Source organism: Oryza brachyantha, chromosome 6 (assembly GCF_000231095.2).
Source record: "Oryza brachyantha chromosome 6, ObraRS2, whole genome shotgun sequence".
Classification (NCBI taxonomy): Eukaryota; Viridiplantae; Streptophyta; class Magnoliopsida; order Poales; family Poaceae; genus Oryza; species Oryza brachyantha.
Window position 1 is genome coordinate 180,072 of NC_023168.2, and position 16,146 is coordinate 196,217.

Genomic DNA, 16,146 nt, shown 5'->3' on the forward strand with positions numbered 1-16,146 from the left:
CAACAATTTAAAATTTTCATGCTATCTGTTCTTCCATGACTCTGCACAGTGCTCCAAGCTAATATGTATATATTGTGCCAAAAGCACATCGTAGAATCACAAGTAGAAATATATAAATGAAATCCATGATATATAATTAACCGAGCATTTATATAGTGTGTGCATATTGGCATACTTTATCACACATGTTGAAACACAAACAGTTTACAATCACATAGCCAAAGAGATTTACCTATTACAAACCATGATTATATTCATGAAGCTTTTGTCCTCCATGACCTTATTATTTCATATATATAGAAACCCAGTCAATATATAAGCAGCACACAAACACCACACGTCGTACTAGCTAAAGTCTTAATTATTTACAGTAGCTCAAACCACTTGTATCGTTCTGTCCAATTGATACGATACGATCATAATCATTATTGAGATAATTTTATCTATAAGATAATGTATATTAGACTGAATGCATCGTCGTCGACCGCTGGATCACTTCCATGGATCAATTTGACTGCTTGACGTTGATGTTGAGGCATAATCGGGGGCTGCCACCTCTTGCTTGTCATTGACCTGAAGAATGTCTCCTTCATCGGTATAATCAGCTGCACCCTTGTTTGTGGCATCATGGCTAAGCTGCGAGGCAACAAACTTATCAAGAATTCTCCAGTCAGTAGCAGTGACAGCATGCATGTCGTCAAAGAGCTGATCAGCCTGAGCATGGTGCATATTGATTTGGTGGTGCTCTGGAGAGACCAAAAGAGAATGGAAGGAAGCAGAGCTCTCCAGCTCATGAGGCATGGTGTTGAGATGATGATGATGATGGCCTGCAGGGACTTGGAGCTGCTGTATCTTACTGCTGATGAGGTCTGGTGATCTGTGCTTGTAAGTCATGTGGAGGTGTTGCTCTTGCAGCGTGATGCCTTGGTGGTGTGGGCGCATGGATCTGCTCATCGGGGACAGGAAGGCCGGCGGCGACGCATCTTCATCGATGTACCAGTTGCAAGCTGGTGCGTCATGGTCTGAATCTCTTCTTGTCGTGGGTAATCTCTTCTTGAACACCCGGCATACAACCCACCCTTCTTCCTGCATGCATGCATTACATTACATTTTACATTACATTGAATTTTAATGTATTTGATTTGTATGTATGCAGAGAGATCGAGTCATATCGATCAAGATGGATCGCCTAGCTTGCCTGTGGCGGCGCCGTCTCGCTGGTCTCGAGGCGGTACTCGTGCATGATCCAGTCAGACTTGTGGCCGTTGGGGGCACGGCCGCGGTAGTAGACGAGCGTCTTCCTCATGCCGACGAGGCCTAGGCTGTGCTGCTTGGTGGCGTAGATGGGCTTGTCGCGCCCCGTCGCCTTCCAGAAGCCCGCCGCCGTCGCCCGGTTCGTCCTCGTCCCCGTCGGGTACTTCTTGTCCTTGTGGCTGAAGAAGTACCATTCGTTCTGCTCCTCCGCCGCCGCCCCGCCGCCATTAATCCGGCAACGCTCTGATCATCATCGACCACTGATTCAGTACGTACTCTTCTCATCTCATCTCATCTATCTATAATCTATCTATAATATATATCTATATACTAAGTAAGTAAGTTACCTTGCAGATCCCATGGCTCAATCTTGTAAAGATCGACGTCCTTAATGACGTTGAGGTCAATCCTTCTGGCGGCCACCTTCTTCCGAAGGTAGTAATCCACCAGCTCTTCGTCCGTCGGGTGGAACCGAAATCCAGGAGGCACCTGCGCCTGCTGCGTGCTGCTCATACTACATCCATCCATTTCCATCGATATATATATGATCCTGCCTGCCATTAAGTAAAAATACTCATTCATGTCAGTCCATCTCAGCATATATAGCTAATCGTCTTGTATATATTGTTACAATCATGAATAATATTAATTCACACTGTGTAAACATAATTTTTACGTACCAATTAAGCTACGTATTACTACCTCCGTTTCATATTCTAAGTCTTTCTAACTTTGTCTAAATCCATTCATTAATGAATATATATAATTTATATATGTGTCTAGATTTATTAGCATACATATAAATATAAGCAATGCTAGAAAGACTTTCCTTTCAAAACGGAGGAATTACTAACTAAATAGCTATATCTGGTGGCTGGCCGGGGACGCAAGCAAGCAAGCTACGCATGGATGCATGTGATGATGGATAGATAAAGATTGGATGGAGTATGTGAAAAGTGGCACATGTATATGTATGTATTATATGCATTCAGCTAGTCCGGCCTCCGAGCCAAGGGAAGGAAGCAAGCAAGCAGCTGGAATGGATGGGAGACACAGACAGATCGAAGGCCGGAAGTGATGGATGGAACACTGCACGATGATTTGCAGTAATGCATTGGGGGTAAATGAATGCTGCCTTGATCGATCATGCATGCTCACCGTCACTACTCATTGCCTTTTGTGGAATGTTCCCCTCACTCGCACTCGCTCACTGCCAATATATACCTAGCTAGCTTAATTAATTAGCGAGTGATATATCGAAAAGCCCCTCTCCATCTCATCATGCATGCTTGTATATACATTGCGGCTATCTAGCGATCCAGCAATCTTTGGTATGTGTATAAAAGATCCATCTGTTGATGAGTATATTAAACATATACCTTTCGTTTTATGTACGTGGAGATGTATATACATTTGCGCGTGCTTGCGCACATATGTTGTGCTGGAGCGTCCATGTTTCTCCCAGTAAGTAGTACGTACATACCAGGCTAATAATACTACAGATCGACATACATTAATTTAGGGAATTACACACTATATACTTTATATATACATACATATATATGACCAACCTAATGTTTTAAACATTAATTGCATGCACCCCGTTAATTAAGTGACATAAAATATATACTATCCTATGTATTATATATGTATATGCATGTGTGTAAGTTGTGGTCTTGTGGACTGGATCGATCGATCGAGTTAGGTTATGTTATAATAGGTATAATTAAGCTAGCTAAGCTAGGTGTTAACATGCATGCATACAATCAATTACTTCACCTCCCTCAACATCATGAAATACATATATATTAATTTGTAATAACTCTTATGTATAGATCAAAGCTAGAAAATGCTGCTACAAATTAACAAAAATAGGTAGGTATATATGAATCTTGTATATCAATATTAGATATTAACAAAAAATACATATACATATACATATATTATATATCATTGTTTCATATTACTTTCACAAATAGATCGAATTTGTACAGTATAGCTTAATCAAATGTCTATCTAGTCTTTCTTGACACAAAAAACGTCGATGTATTAAATTTGCGTATTTTTGTGAATGGATCTTCAACACATAGGGTTCTGATGTAATTAAACATGAGGATAACTACATATATCTCGGCTTAAATTTATACATATGCTTGAGTGAAATGGGGATCCAGAAGGTGATCAAGAAAGCAATCAGAGGAAGAGAGATCACGTATATATACCTTGATTTGATCAGTAGTTTGTCGGATTAAAACTGGTACTGTGAGATGTGATGAAAACCCTTGTAGGAAATAATTCAGAGATCTCGGTAGCAACTATAGTACGTAGTAGTTAGCTAGGCAAGAGACAGGGATGAACTTTTTTGCCTTGTCGATCCTTGTCTGAACTAGTTGCTCCACTCTAGCTCTCTCCTCCTGCTCTTCCTATACTGTGCTCGTTATCTGCAGGTTCAGATCCCAAGAAGAATGTCACAGAAGCACGTACAACAACAAGGCATCAGCAAAAGTTTGTTGAGGATCTGAAGAAACAACAAATTAAACAAGTGTAAACAAATCGAAGTATGTAGATCCATATGATCTAAGAAGAAAAAAAGAATAAATTAAACTGCGCATTATATAAGAGGCTCAACTCACGGTATGTAGCATCAGAAATTAACCTAGTAAGACCCAATAAGCCAATACCTAGTTAGCTAGATCGATGCATATCTCTATGCATGCATAGTAAATAATCGATCGATGGCTTGTTCGTCCTCCTCCTCCGATATATATCTAGCTTAATTGTAAGAGATCGGGGGCTAGCTGCAGCCGAGAGAACGGAGAACAGGGACGGGGTTGCTATGAGATAGAACTGGATATCATATGATTGATAAAAAGATCGAAGAGAAAACTAGCTAGCTAGCTAGAGAAAACAAGTGGTGGAGTGGTAAAGAAATGGAGCACCATGATCCATGGCCACCATGAATTAACAGATGCAGAGTTGTACCATGCAAGAGTGTAAGGAGATATATATTTAGAAGATAAAAGGTAAAATTATATGTATATATATATATATATTGGACACCAAATATATCGATCGAATTAGCAAGAAGGAGATGGATGATGAGAAAGATCGATGCAGCAGGAATGGATCTAGCTAGGTAAGTTAGGATAGAGAGAGAGAGGAGAAAGAAGAGGATGAAGCTAGCTAGAATGTTGATGGTGGTGAGGAGAGGAAGGGCGGAGGAAAGGAGGAGACGTAAGAGAACAGCGACTGACCTGACCTGACGTAGCTTTTTTTGTTTGGTTGTCATCCCTCAGCTTGCTGTGGGGCCCACGCAAAATGGGGCCCACCCGACCACCACTCACCAAACAATCCTTCCTTCTCCATCCGCCCGGCCGCCAATGCCATCATCCCTTTCTTCCTTTTTCCTTTTAATTTTACCTATGCATGCATCCATTACATTAATTGAATGAATGAATGAATCTAGCTACATTGTATTTGTATGTATGCAGAGAGAGAGATCGAGTCATGGATCGAGATGTGTTGCCTTGCCTGTGGCTGTGGCGGCGCCGTCTCGCTGGTCTCGAGGCAGTCGGAGGGACTTGTGGGCGGCCGTGTTGGGGGCGCGGCCGCGGCAGTAGACGATCGAGAGCGTCTTCCTCCCTCATGCCGACGAGGAGGCTGTGCTTGGTGGCGCCTTCTTCCAGAAGCCCGGCCGGTTCGATCGTCCTCGACCCCGTCGGGTATATACTTCTTGTCCTTGTGGCTAAAGAAGTACCATATTCGTTCTGCTCCTCCGCCACCGCCACCGCCCCCGCCCCGCCATGCCATTAATCCGGCCGGCAACGTACGCTCTGAGATCAATATCCATCATTCATGCATGCATCGACACCCCACATGTACGTACAGTTAGCTGATTCATATATTGCTCATCTATATCTATAATCTATAATATATATATATATAATTAATCCTGCAGTAAAACGAACCTTGCAGATATTTCCCATGGCTCATTAATCTTGTAGAGTCCTTAATGACGTTGAGGTCAATATATCCTTCTGCCGGCCGGCCACCTTCTTCCGAAATCCAGGAGGGACCTGCGTGCTGCTGCTCATACTACGTACATCCATCCATTTCCATTAATTCCATCGATATATATATATGATCCTGCCTGCCATTAAGTAAAAATACTCATTCATGTCAGTCCATCTCATATATATTTATACGTACGTATATTGTTACAATCATGAATAATATTCACACTGCAAACATAATTTTTACCCAGCTACGTATTAATTACTAAATAGCTATGCATGATCGATCTGGCTGGCCGGGGACGCACGCCATTAGCAAGGCATGTATGCATGTGATAATGGATAGATAAAGATTGGATGGAGTATATGAAAAGTGGCACATGTATGTATGTATGTATGTATGTATGTATGTATGTATGTATGTATGTATGTATGTATGTATGTATGTATGTATGTATGTATGTATGTATGCAGCTAGTCCGGCCTCCGAGCTAAGGGAAGGAAGCAGCTGGGATGCATGAGAGAGACAGAGGGATGGAGCACGTACTGCACGATGATTTGCAGTGACGCCATAATGCATTGTGGGGGCGCAATGAATGCATGCTCACCGTCACTACTCATTGCCCTTTGTGGAATGTTCCCCTCACTCACACTCGCTCAGTACTGCCAATATATATATACCTAGCTAGCTTAATTAATTAGTGAGTGATATATCGAAAAGCCTCTCTCCATCTCATCATGCTGCAGCATGCTGCATGTCCCTAGCTAGCTACCAACCTCAGTTTATCCAGACCCATCTACTACTATACTACTCTGTAGTCTGTACGTATATCCTATTAAACTTTGTACATTGATCTGTATATATCTTTTATCAGTATAAATAAGCTCGATATATATCTTTAAGTGACATAAAATGTATACTATCCTATGTATTATATATGTATATGCGTGTGTGTAAGTTGTGGTCTTGTGGACTGGATCGATCGAGTTATGTTATGTTATAATAGGTGTAATTAAGACAGCTAAGCTAGGTGTTACCATGCGTGCATACAATCAATTACTTCACCACCCTCAGCATCATGAAATACAGATATTAATTTGTAATAACTCTTGTGTATAGATCAAAGCTGGAAAATAGTGGCTACAAATTAACAAAAATAGGTAGGTATATATGAATATATATGAATCTTGTATATCAACATTAGATATTAACAAAAAAATACATACATACATACGTACGTACGTACGTACGTACGTATGTATCGGCGTTTCATATTAATTACTTTCATAAATAGAATTTGTACAGTATAGCTTAATCAATTGTCTAGCTAGTCTTTCTTGACACAAAAAACGCCGATGTACTAAATTTGTTTTTTTAATGGAACAACACATAGGGTTCTGATGTAATTAAACATGAGGATAACTACATATATCTCGGCTTAAATTTATACATATGCTTGAGTGAAATGAGGATCCACAAGGTGATCAAGAAAGCAATCAGAGGAAGAGAGATCATGTATATATAACTCGATTTGATCAGTAGTTTGTCGGATTGAAACTGGTACTGTGAGATGTGATGAAAAAACTTGTAGAAAATAATCCAGAGATCTTGATCGGTAGCAGCTATAGTACGTAGTAACTAGCTAGGTAAGAGACAGGAATGAACTTTTTTGCCATAGTTGTTTTCATATATAGTTGATCGGTTTTTAAATGATCATTTCTAGATATTGGCTTAAATGACATAGTTTTTTAAGAACTAACATATTTTCAGCCTCTAAAGGTTGTTTGGCTCATAGAGTAAAGTGGTGGTGTCTTCTGAATCGTATGACCTATAGTGTTCTCATTTTACGAGAGAAGTGGGGGGCTTATGACAACAAAATATTTATTGACAGAGGTTGAAGATGTAAATTGTTCTTTATTAATAAAAAAAATGCGAGTATTTATGTAGGAGTACACGCTAGCTAGTTGTGTTGTCCGGCCGGCGTGCGTGTTTACATATGAAAAGTTGCTAACTTTATATAATGGCATGGCATGTAGGAGAGAAGAAAGAATGTATCATAAGTGAGGTGTGCTGGAGAATACAGCTAGCGTTGGCTTGTGCTTCAGCACGTAAGTTGCTTAATCAATTGCGTCGATCAATCTGCTAACCTCCTCGATCACTTGTGGTTTCCCCACAATATATATGCATGAATGATATATATGATATTGATTCTCCCACAGCCAGAAAAGAAAAGAAAAGTTGGGTGAAATTAAAAGAAAGAATTATTATTCATTCAAAGAAAGGCAGGCAGGCAGTGCATTAGCCTCACGACACACACAAAGACGCACTGCATGCACCCCTTCATCTATCAATCTGAATCTGCTCTGCATCTGCATGCATCATGGTCGCTCTCCTCTACATCTACCCATCTGGCCATCTACGTGTTTCCCTTGACTTTCTCCTCTTTTTTCTAAGATAAAGATCTCACTCAAGTTACATCAAAGAGATATAATCACAGTATGAACACTCCAGCTGGTTTTTTTGCTTCTCCTGTTTCCATTCATTGTGATGTGCCAATCATGGTCATCCAGTCACTCCTAGTACCGCTCCCTTTATTTTAAAATATATGATATATTTTATTTCATTAGTATAAGATTTTGATAAAAAATAATCTATTAATATATTATTTTTATGACACTAAAATATAATGGTAAGATACCTATACGAATCTAAAATGTTTCATAAATTTTATATCCTAATAGAATACTACCTCCGTTCCAAAATAAGATCATTTTTTAGCTTTTAGATACAATACCTTGATTCTTGTCTTATTTGAAAAATTTTTGCGATTAATATTTTTACTGTTACAAAATGATAAAACATGAATAGTAATTTATGCGTGACTAATTTTTTAAAACTTTTTTGCAAATGTTTTAAATAAGACTAATGGTTAAATATTAGACACGAAAATCGAAAAATAAAGTTATTATAGAACTAAGGTAATATTTAGTTAAACTTTCGTCTAAACAAACCAGGATAGAGAGAGTACTTTCCGAGCATTCCTGGTGAACCGCAAGAAAGCTAAGCCAGTCTTAATCAATAATCTGCGTGATGCACGAACCACCAGACCGTTCAAATCAGTCACAAGTTTCAAGGACCATCTGGCATCTGGCATTCCATTCCATATCCTGTATCACCTGGAGACGGGAGTAGTACTCTCAAGATTTAAAAAAAAAACAAAAAACAAAAAAGAAAGATAACTTCTTCATCCATGCCCGTTACTCCATTCCGTCTTTAAAAAAAAAACTTTTCGGTTTTTACATCAACCGTTTAACCATCCATCTTATTTTTTTAAAAAATTAATTTTTTTAAAAAATAGTCACACATAAAATACTAGTCATGTTTTATCATCTAATAATAATAAAAATATTAATCGTGAAAAATTTTGAATAAAACGAAGAGTCAAAAATTATATCTAAAACCTGAAAAAATAATTTGTTTTGAGCCGGAGGGAGTAAGTTGCTGTACAGTTGCAGGCCCCAAAATATCGCTCTGCCAGTACCAGCCAGCCAGGCCTCAAATGGCCGGCTGTAAATTCGTTCAGGAACATAACAGACATGCAGCTCCACAAACTTCTCCAGTAAATTGAAATGGAATGACAATGATCAATATCCAGATCTCTACTAGTAGCTAATAATTTGAATGCGAGAAAACACACTCTCAGGCACCACTGCTTGCAGGTGCCGACGACACACAGGACACACGGACTCAAGCAATGCAATGGTTTACACAATTTCTGTTAAATTCCGACAACTTCGCCGATGCACAATCACACTATTCCACACGAATCATGGAACCTACAAATCTCACCTACCCGAATTCTGTCAGTCTCCTAACTTAAAAACAACAGAGCAAGCAGGCAAACAGTTTCAATGGACAAACGCCACTACCACCAGAGACACCAAAACTGCAAGCAAATGGCGGTTCAGTGCTGCCGCAGAGGAAGCTAAACCCGACGAACCATGAGGCTTTTGAGCCCTAGAAGAGACAGGAAAAGAAAAACAGCAGTTAAAAGCATTAGTGATTAGTCCTCTAAGGTCAAATGCAAAGGAAGTACTCTCTCCGTTTCACAATATAAGACTTTATAGCCTTGACTAGATTCATATAGATGCTAATCAATCTAGACATATATATAAATCATATACATTCATCAATTGATAAATTTAAGCAAGGCTAAAGTCTTATAATATGAAACGGAGGTAATACTCTCTAAAACACGTAAGCACAAATACAGCAAATAGCGTACTTCTGTTTATCTTTGAGGAGGCCACAGTAGAGAATGTTATCTGGTGCCACCATCTCAGTAACATTGTAACCTCCTGCTGGATCCAAGACCCTGATATAAGTCTCCTGGCCAAGGTACCATGTGTCCAGATTTTCTGTGCGCACATTCCAAACACCCGGGCTATCAAGTGACAGTAGGACAGCAGTCCATGCTCCAGGAAATACCTACAGTGTGGCAGTAACATGTTAACTGTAGGTTGCAGCACTAAGCAACACTTTCAGAACAGATGTTTAAACTTTAAATGAGCTACTTCATCGGGCAAAAGTAGCATTTGCATCAAGTAGTTCATACACATAAGACAATGAACACTGGGGTTAAGGGGGTGTTTGGATCCCCAGGGTCTTTTTTTAAGTCCATGTCACATCGAATGTTTGGACACTAATTAGAAGTATTAAATATAGACTATTAATAAAACTCACCCCATACTCTGGACTATTTTACGAGACAAATCTATTGAGCCTAATTAGTCCATGATTAGCGAATGTGATGTTACAGTAAACATTTGCTAATCGTGGATTAATTAGGCTTAAAAAATTTGTCTAATAAAATAGCCTTTATTTATGCGATTAGTTTTGTTATCGGTTATATTAAATACTCCTAATTAATGTCCAAACATCCGATGTGACAAGGGACAAAAAAAAAGTCCCTGGATCCAAACAGCCACTAAGTCAAATGAACTAAGAACAGTAGCAGAAAAGAAAGGCATAAGAACAGTAGGTAGCAGAAACAGGGCGTCTGGAAACATGTTAAAACTTCACATGAAGAAATGGATCTTCCTTATCTAAAAAGAAAATCCAAATGATATCCACAGCCAGGTACCTGAGTGGTGCAACGAGAAACACCATCCCATTTGTTGTAAGTCCCACGGCTATTCTCAGTCCACTCACCATAGTCCATCCTGTTTGCAGCATGAAAATAGTTCAGCATATAGGACCCTAAGCTGCTGGCCATTAAATACAACAAAAAATTAGATATTAAACTTACCCTACGACCCAAAATGCATATCCATCAATATGGTAGGTCTGAACTTTCGTGTCATTGTTTTGAAATACAATTTCCATGAAGTTCTTGTACGTGGCATTGATGATGGAAGATCCAACCACTGGTGGTCCATCAGTTGGCATAGTGGGGAAGTCAAGTGTGTACACTCCTTCCTTCTTATAAAGATCAGCCAACCTCATTGGAGTTTCAGGTGGAGAATAAGAGATACCATTCAACGTTGTCCGTTTTTTACCATTGATGGTAACAGGTGGCTCATTCCTTAACTTGTATACTTGGCTCACATTAATATTGCCATAGTGAAAAGAACCTTGAGGATTAGGACGGGCAGCACCGGTGCTCACATTCATCCTGAGAACAAGGGACAGTTTGGAGTCTTAATGCACATATTATCTATAACTATCATATACACATGTGCACAGATATGCTGCATGTGTAGACCATTAGTTTTACGGATTAGTGGATATTGTTGAAGTTTATGGAATTAACCTAGTAGATAGAGCAATACAAAATGTTAGTTCTTGATACAGAGCGTATGAAGATTTCAGACATCACTATACCCAGTATAAATAAAGCATCGACAAGAAAAGTCATCCAGAATAGATGTTTATGTACAAGAAAAGATATGCCCAGAAATTTCCCACATTAGTAGACCCAACATGTCAATTCATTATACAGCAAAGGAGTGATATATTATATTCAAAATAGCTCCTCTTCATGATTCACACAGCAAAGCATATTTCATCAAGGTCAAGATGCAAAAGAAAAGAATGTAAAAGGTACATTTAGGGAGGATAACAAAATGCCATAGAAAGATGAGGGGAAAAAACCAATATAAGCATCTCGATTAGTTGTACTATACAAGAGTATTGCATAAGATTAGTTGGGTAAAGGAAAATGCTGTTAATAATTTTTTTAAAAAAAAAAGCATCATAGCACATGACAGGTGTAGAAGAATGGATGTACTATTAAAGAAAAAAACATCAGCACATGATGAGTCACGCATTCCTAATACCAGATGGTCAGAGATTGAACAGAAAGGATTATTTTATACAAACCTGATTGACCGTGCTTGATTCATCGAGAAAGTTTTGTCATACTCATCATTTGGTGGATCAGGAAGAGGACCAGATGCTTTGCCCTTTGAATTTGAGTAGTGCAAAATTGCAACACCAGTAACTCTGGACCAGATTGATTCATTCACAAACCTAGCACTGGCAACAATATAATAATCACTGCTTGCGTTCTGATCCATGGTGATCAGAAAGGAGTAAGACTGTCCCACATGGATGTCAAGATTTGTGAAATTCTGCTTCATTGTGTATGAACCCTCCGTTTCCACAAGTGCCAAATTGTGATTCTGGATCCTGAAGTTCAAGCTTGTAGATACACCCACATTGTGGACACGGAAACGATAGGTTTTCCCTGTTTTCAAGATGAAACTGTCAGTTATGACAATTATGATGATGTACTAAAGCAATCATTATGTCTCATACAATACAGATTATGCAAATCAATAACAACATAAAATTATATCCAGTCAGGCCTAAAAAAAAATTTATATTCAGTAACAGAATTAGAAACCAAAGTGTTTTGAACTTTTGATATCATGTCATTGATTAGTATGACATATGAAGTGACAAAAAAGAATCAATTTAACACTGCAGAGCCTGTGATGATGAAGTTGAGGGAGGTGAATCACCTGGTTCCACATTGATTGTCTCATACTCGATGCCATCCGGAACGAGGGAGTCATTGTACTTATATGGCCCCTTGCCATTCATCAGAACACCGTCAGGCACCCCAAGTTCCTTCCCATCATCAAGCATCTTCCTCAGGTCCTACATTTGGCACAGGCAATCAACATTACTTGATGATGACTGGAAAAACCTGTCACGGCATCTTACAATGAACCCAGTGAACATTGACCCTACCGTGTGGTTCTTCTTATACCAGTCTCCAATAAACAGTGTGTAGTCCCCATCCGGTGTATCAAATGGGACTGAAATCACTGCCCTGTTGTTGACAGTGATACCACCAAAACCCCCAGCAGCACGCTGCATACTAAGGGGTGGAAAGTAGAAGAAGCTCCCAATCTGGTCTTTCACTTGGAAATTGTAGGTCCAATTCCAACCTGGTGGTATCGGGCAGTTTGTTCCAAGCACCCCATCCTCCCAGCAATTCTTACGATGCTGGATCCCATCCCTGGGTTATTCAAAAAAACAGAAAAGGAAAAAAAAAAAACAGAGAGAAAGACTTGAGCTGTCATTGTAGAGACAGTTTGCTGGTGAGATGGGATTCAATGGAGTCTTTATGAGGGTATCATCAAGATTGAAAATTTTTCTAGGGTATTCACCAAGTGATGAGCAGGGGTTCGTCCAAGCTGTTGAGCACATTGACAACCACATTGTAGTTGGTCGTGATGTTGACGATGGGACCAGGAAACTTCTTGTTGATCGCGATGACCTGAAATGATCGAAAATTTGAGTGGCATGATTAATTACAGACCTTGAGGGAAACTGGATGGGTTGGGAAAGCAAGTGAAGACAAGCAACTACATCTTGATCCACTGAAATCGCAATCAGTACAAATTATTATTAAATGAAAATAATATTGCTAGTCCGTCCAACGATTAACCCGGACAGGGAAGCGGGAATGGTGGCCTTAATAGTGCAGATCTGAAAGGTGTGCCGTAAAAATCGGGATTTGCAAGCAGAGATTGACGGAAACCGCGTAGGGGTGAAAGGAGAATGGCATCATCAAATCAGAAATAAGCCATTTATCTATGTCCATGTCCTGACGACCAATTAACCGAAAGGCCGTTTCTTTCTTGCAGTACCAGCAAATAGCGAGTATTCCAGAATGTTGATGAAAGAAACAGAAACCAGAAGGCGAGGGAAGTCCTTGGTAGGAATAGGATGAGAAAGAGTGAGGTAGGACTACGAATCAAAGTAGGGTGGGGAAAAACCAAATCTTTAACAGACCAAAAGCAAGAAAGACGAACGCAGCTCCAGGAAGGAATGGCGTGGGTAAAAAAAAGAGAGAGAGAGAGGGAGAGATCTTTGGGGGAAGGGAAAGGAAGAGAGGATAGAGAAGAAAGCAAGCAGCTAGCCGGCAATCTAGACTATCCCGAAGAAAAAGAAGAAGAAGAAGAAGCGAGTAGAGAGAGAGAGAGAGACCTGCTGCGGGACGCCGAGAGGGGAAGCGGTGATGTAGGAGACGTCCCAGTCGAAGAAGGCGTAGGGGTCGGCGGCATGGCCCAGGGAGGCTACAGCGAGGAGGAGGAGGAGGAGCGGCAGCGCCGCCATTGGTGAAGTGTGCAGAGCTCTGCTCCCCTTTGGGACTTTTGAGTGGAGTAGTGCTCTATTTCGAGCTCACCAAGGGAAGAAAACAAGAGGAGAGTGAGGGGGTTTGGGGTGGTTTTTGGGAAGCAAAAGCCCCACACCAAGTAGCAGCTGTACTTCACTTCGCACACGCACACATTCTGCTCCTGCCGCTGTGTGTGCATGTGTCTCGGGCCTATTTGAATACTCCAAGTTTTTTTTGAAATCTCTTTAACATCAAATAGTTAGACACTAATTAAAAGTATTAAATATAGATTATTAATAAAATATATTTTATACTTTGGACTATTTTACCAGACGAATCTATTGATCCTAATTAATCTATAATTAGCGAATTTGATGCTACATTAAACATTTGCTAATCATGAATTAATTAGGATTAAAAATTTGTCTAATGAAATAGCCTTTATTTATGCAATTAATTTTATTATCAGTTTATATTTAATAGTTCTAATTAACATCAAACATTCGATGTGACAAAGTACTTAGAAAAAGTCCTTGATCCAAACAGCCACTTCAGTCTCGAGATGGGTCTAACAACGGACTAATGTTTGGGTGCCCGTTAACCACATGAACATATGTATATACTAACAAGATTATATATATAATTATTTTCTAATTTTGTGTGTATGTATAAAGTTTTATCTTTATATGTAGAAAGTTTATGCATACAAATTTATACAAGGAAACAAATTTGTTATTGGGTAAAAACAATTACATAGAAAATATCATCTTACAAAGATACATGCACAAAAATTATACCCTTAAAAAGTCACATATAAAAAGAATATATATGGAAAGCCCATGTGTACAAGTTTTACATTATGAAGTATCCATGTGGGTTAAAAGGTGTGCGAACGATCGCCCGTTAGCCTTTCGTATGTCTCGCTGCTTCTTCTTTGTTTCAAAATATATCTATTTTTTATGGCTATCTAATGGTATAAATGATAAAATTAATTGTTATAAAATTAAAAAAATCTTTTTTAGAAAGTGAGATGATGAATTTATATATAGTTTTGTTTTTGAAAAACACATTGTTGAGGGCCCCTTTGAATCACAGGAACGAAAAAACAGAGGAACAGAAAAAAAATAGGATTCTGACAGAAATATAAGTGTAAAATAGAGGATTGGAAAACACAGGAAAAACGTAGGAACGACTGTTTGATTGGACCACAGGAAAAACACAGGAATTTGAGTAGAGAGAAAGACTCAAACGAATTTTTTCCAAGAGGTTCAATCTCTTGGTAAATTTCCTCCAAAACTTGCATAGAAAGAGGCATTCTATAGGAATTTTATAGGATTTCATAGGTTTCATTCCTTTGATTCAAAGGGATTTGTTGGAAAAAAATCCTATAGGACTGAAATCCCCTAAAATTCAAATAAATTTCCTTTGAATCAAATGGGGCCTAAGCCGTTCGTGATGCGTGCAGGTAAAGAGAAGTAATAACCTAGGATAAAGATGTTCAAATAAAATCAGCCGAAGCACTTTAAGATCAGTCTCAATACATATTTTATGGAGATGTCATGTATATTAAATATGGTGTCACATCAGTAAAATTACTGACTTGACAATGTCATTAAACGAGAGAGTTTCATGATATGAGAGAGTAGTTTCATGGGGATGAAACCCATCTGGCTCGGTTACCTAGTTTACGGACTTGATAATTATACCATGAAAATATGCATTAAGACTGATCTAATTAAGTTTATTCTAGAATACTAGTATTGTTCTCTATTTTTCTTGGTGCAGACAGAAGTGATGCGGATCCTAGGTATCCAGTGATGAGATTTTAATAAAATTATGCTTGATGGACTGCGTGAAAAAAGGTCGCATTCCCAGCTAATGTGCCTGGCTGTCTAGCTCGTGCTCGTGGGTACACAACACAATACAACATCAAGATGGTCAACACATTCAATCCGGGTTACGAGGTGAGAGTAGTTATTAATCAACCAACTAACCAATCACAATGAATATTAGCATCATCAGTTGAGAGTAGGAGTATCCTCTACTACTAGCTAGGGACGAGGAAGAAGAGAGAGAGAGAGCGGGCCGGCCGTTGCTGCGGATTTCGAGGACACATCCATCAGATGAAATTGAACAACCCATGGCGGGGATTGCGCATTTGGCGCCGCGCCACTGGCTGCCCCTGCCACCCCCACATGTTTTTATTATTTTTCTTAACTTTTTATTTTGTTTAAATTTCAAACTAA

General features: G+C 39.2%; 2 protein-coding genes across 2 annotated transcripts; both read right to left on the bottom strand.

The window, feature by feature from the left end:
• Positions 1-253: 253 nt before the first annotated feature.
• LOC102720152 (NAC domain-containing protein 105-like) lies at positions 254-4,355 on the bottom strand. The gene is made up of 5 exons (XM_040524970.1): positions 3,936-4,355; positions 3,477-3,695; positions 1,602-1,808; positions 1,199-1,497; positions 254-1,086 (listed from the first exon to the last, which is right to left on the bottom strand). Exons 3-5 carry the CDS (start codon positions 1,786-1,788, stop codon positions 493-495), a joined length of 1,080 nt encoding a protein of 359 aa, XP_040380904.1. The 5' UTR covers positions 1,789-1,808; positions 3,477-3,695; positions 3,936-4,355; the 3' UTR covers positions 254-492.
• Positions 4,356-8,795: 4,440 nt separating this feature from the next.
• LOC102712734 (monocopper oxidase-like protein SKU5) lies at positions 8,796-13,991 on the bottom strand. Its single transcript, XM_006656480.3, has 9 exons — positions 13,771-13,991; positions 12,948-13,057; positions 12,526-12,796; positions 12,294-12,432; positions 11,650-12,016; positions 10,577-10,942; positions 10,412-10,490; positions 9,554-9,756; positions 8,796-9,285 (listed from the first exon to the last, which is right to left on the bottom strand). Exons 1-9 carry the CDS (start codon positions 13,897-13,899, stop codon positions 9,177-9,179), a joined length of 1,773 nt encoding a protein of 590 aa, XP_006656543.1. The 5' UTR covers positions 13,900-13,991; the 3' UTR covers positions 8,796-9,176.
• Positions 13,992-16,146: the final 2,155 nt, after the last annotated feature.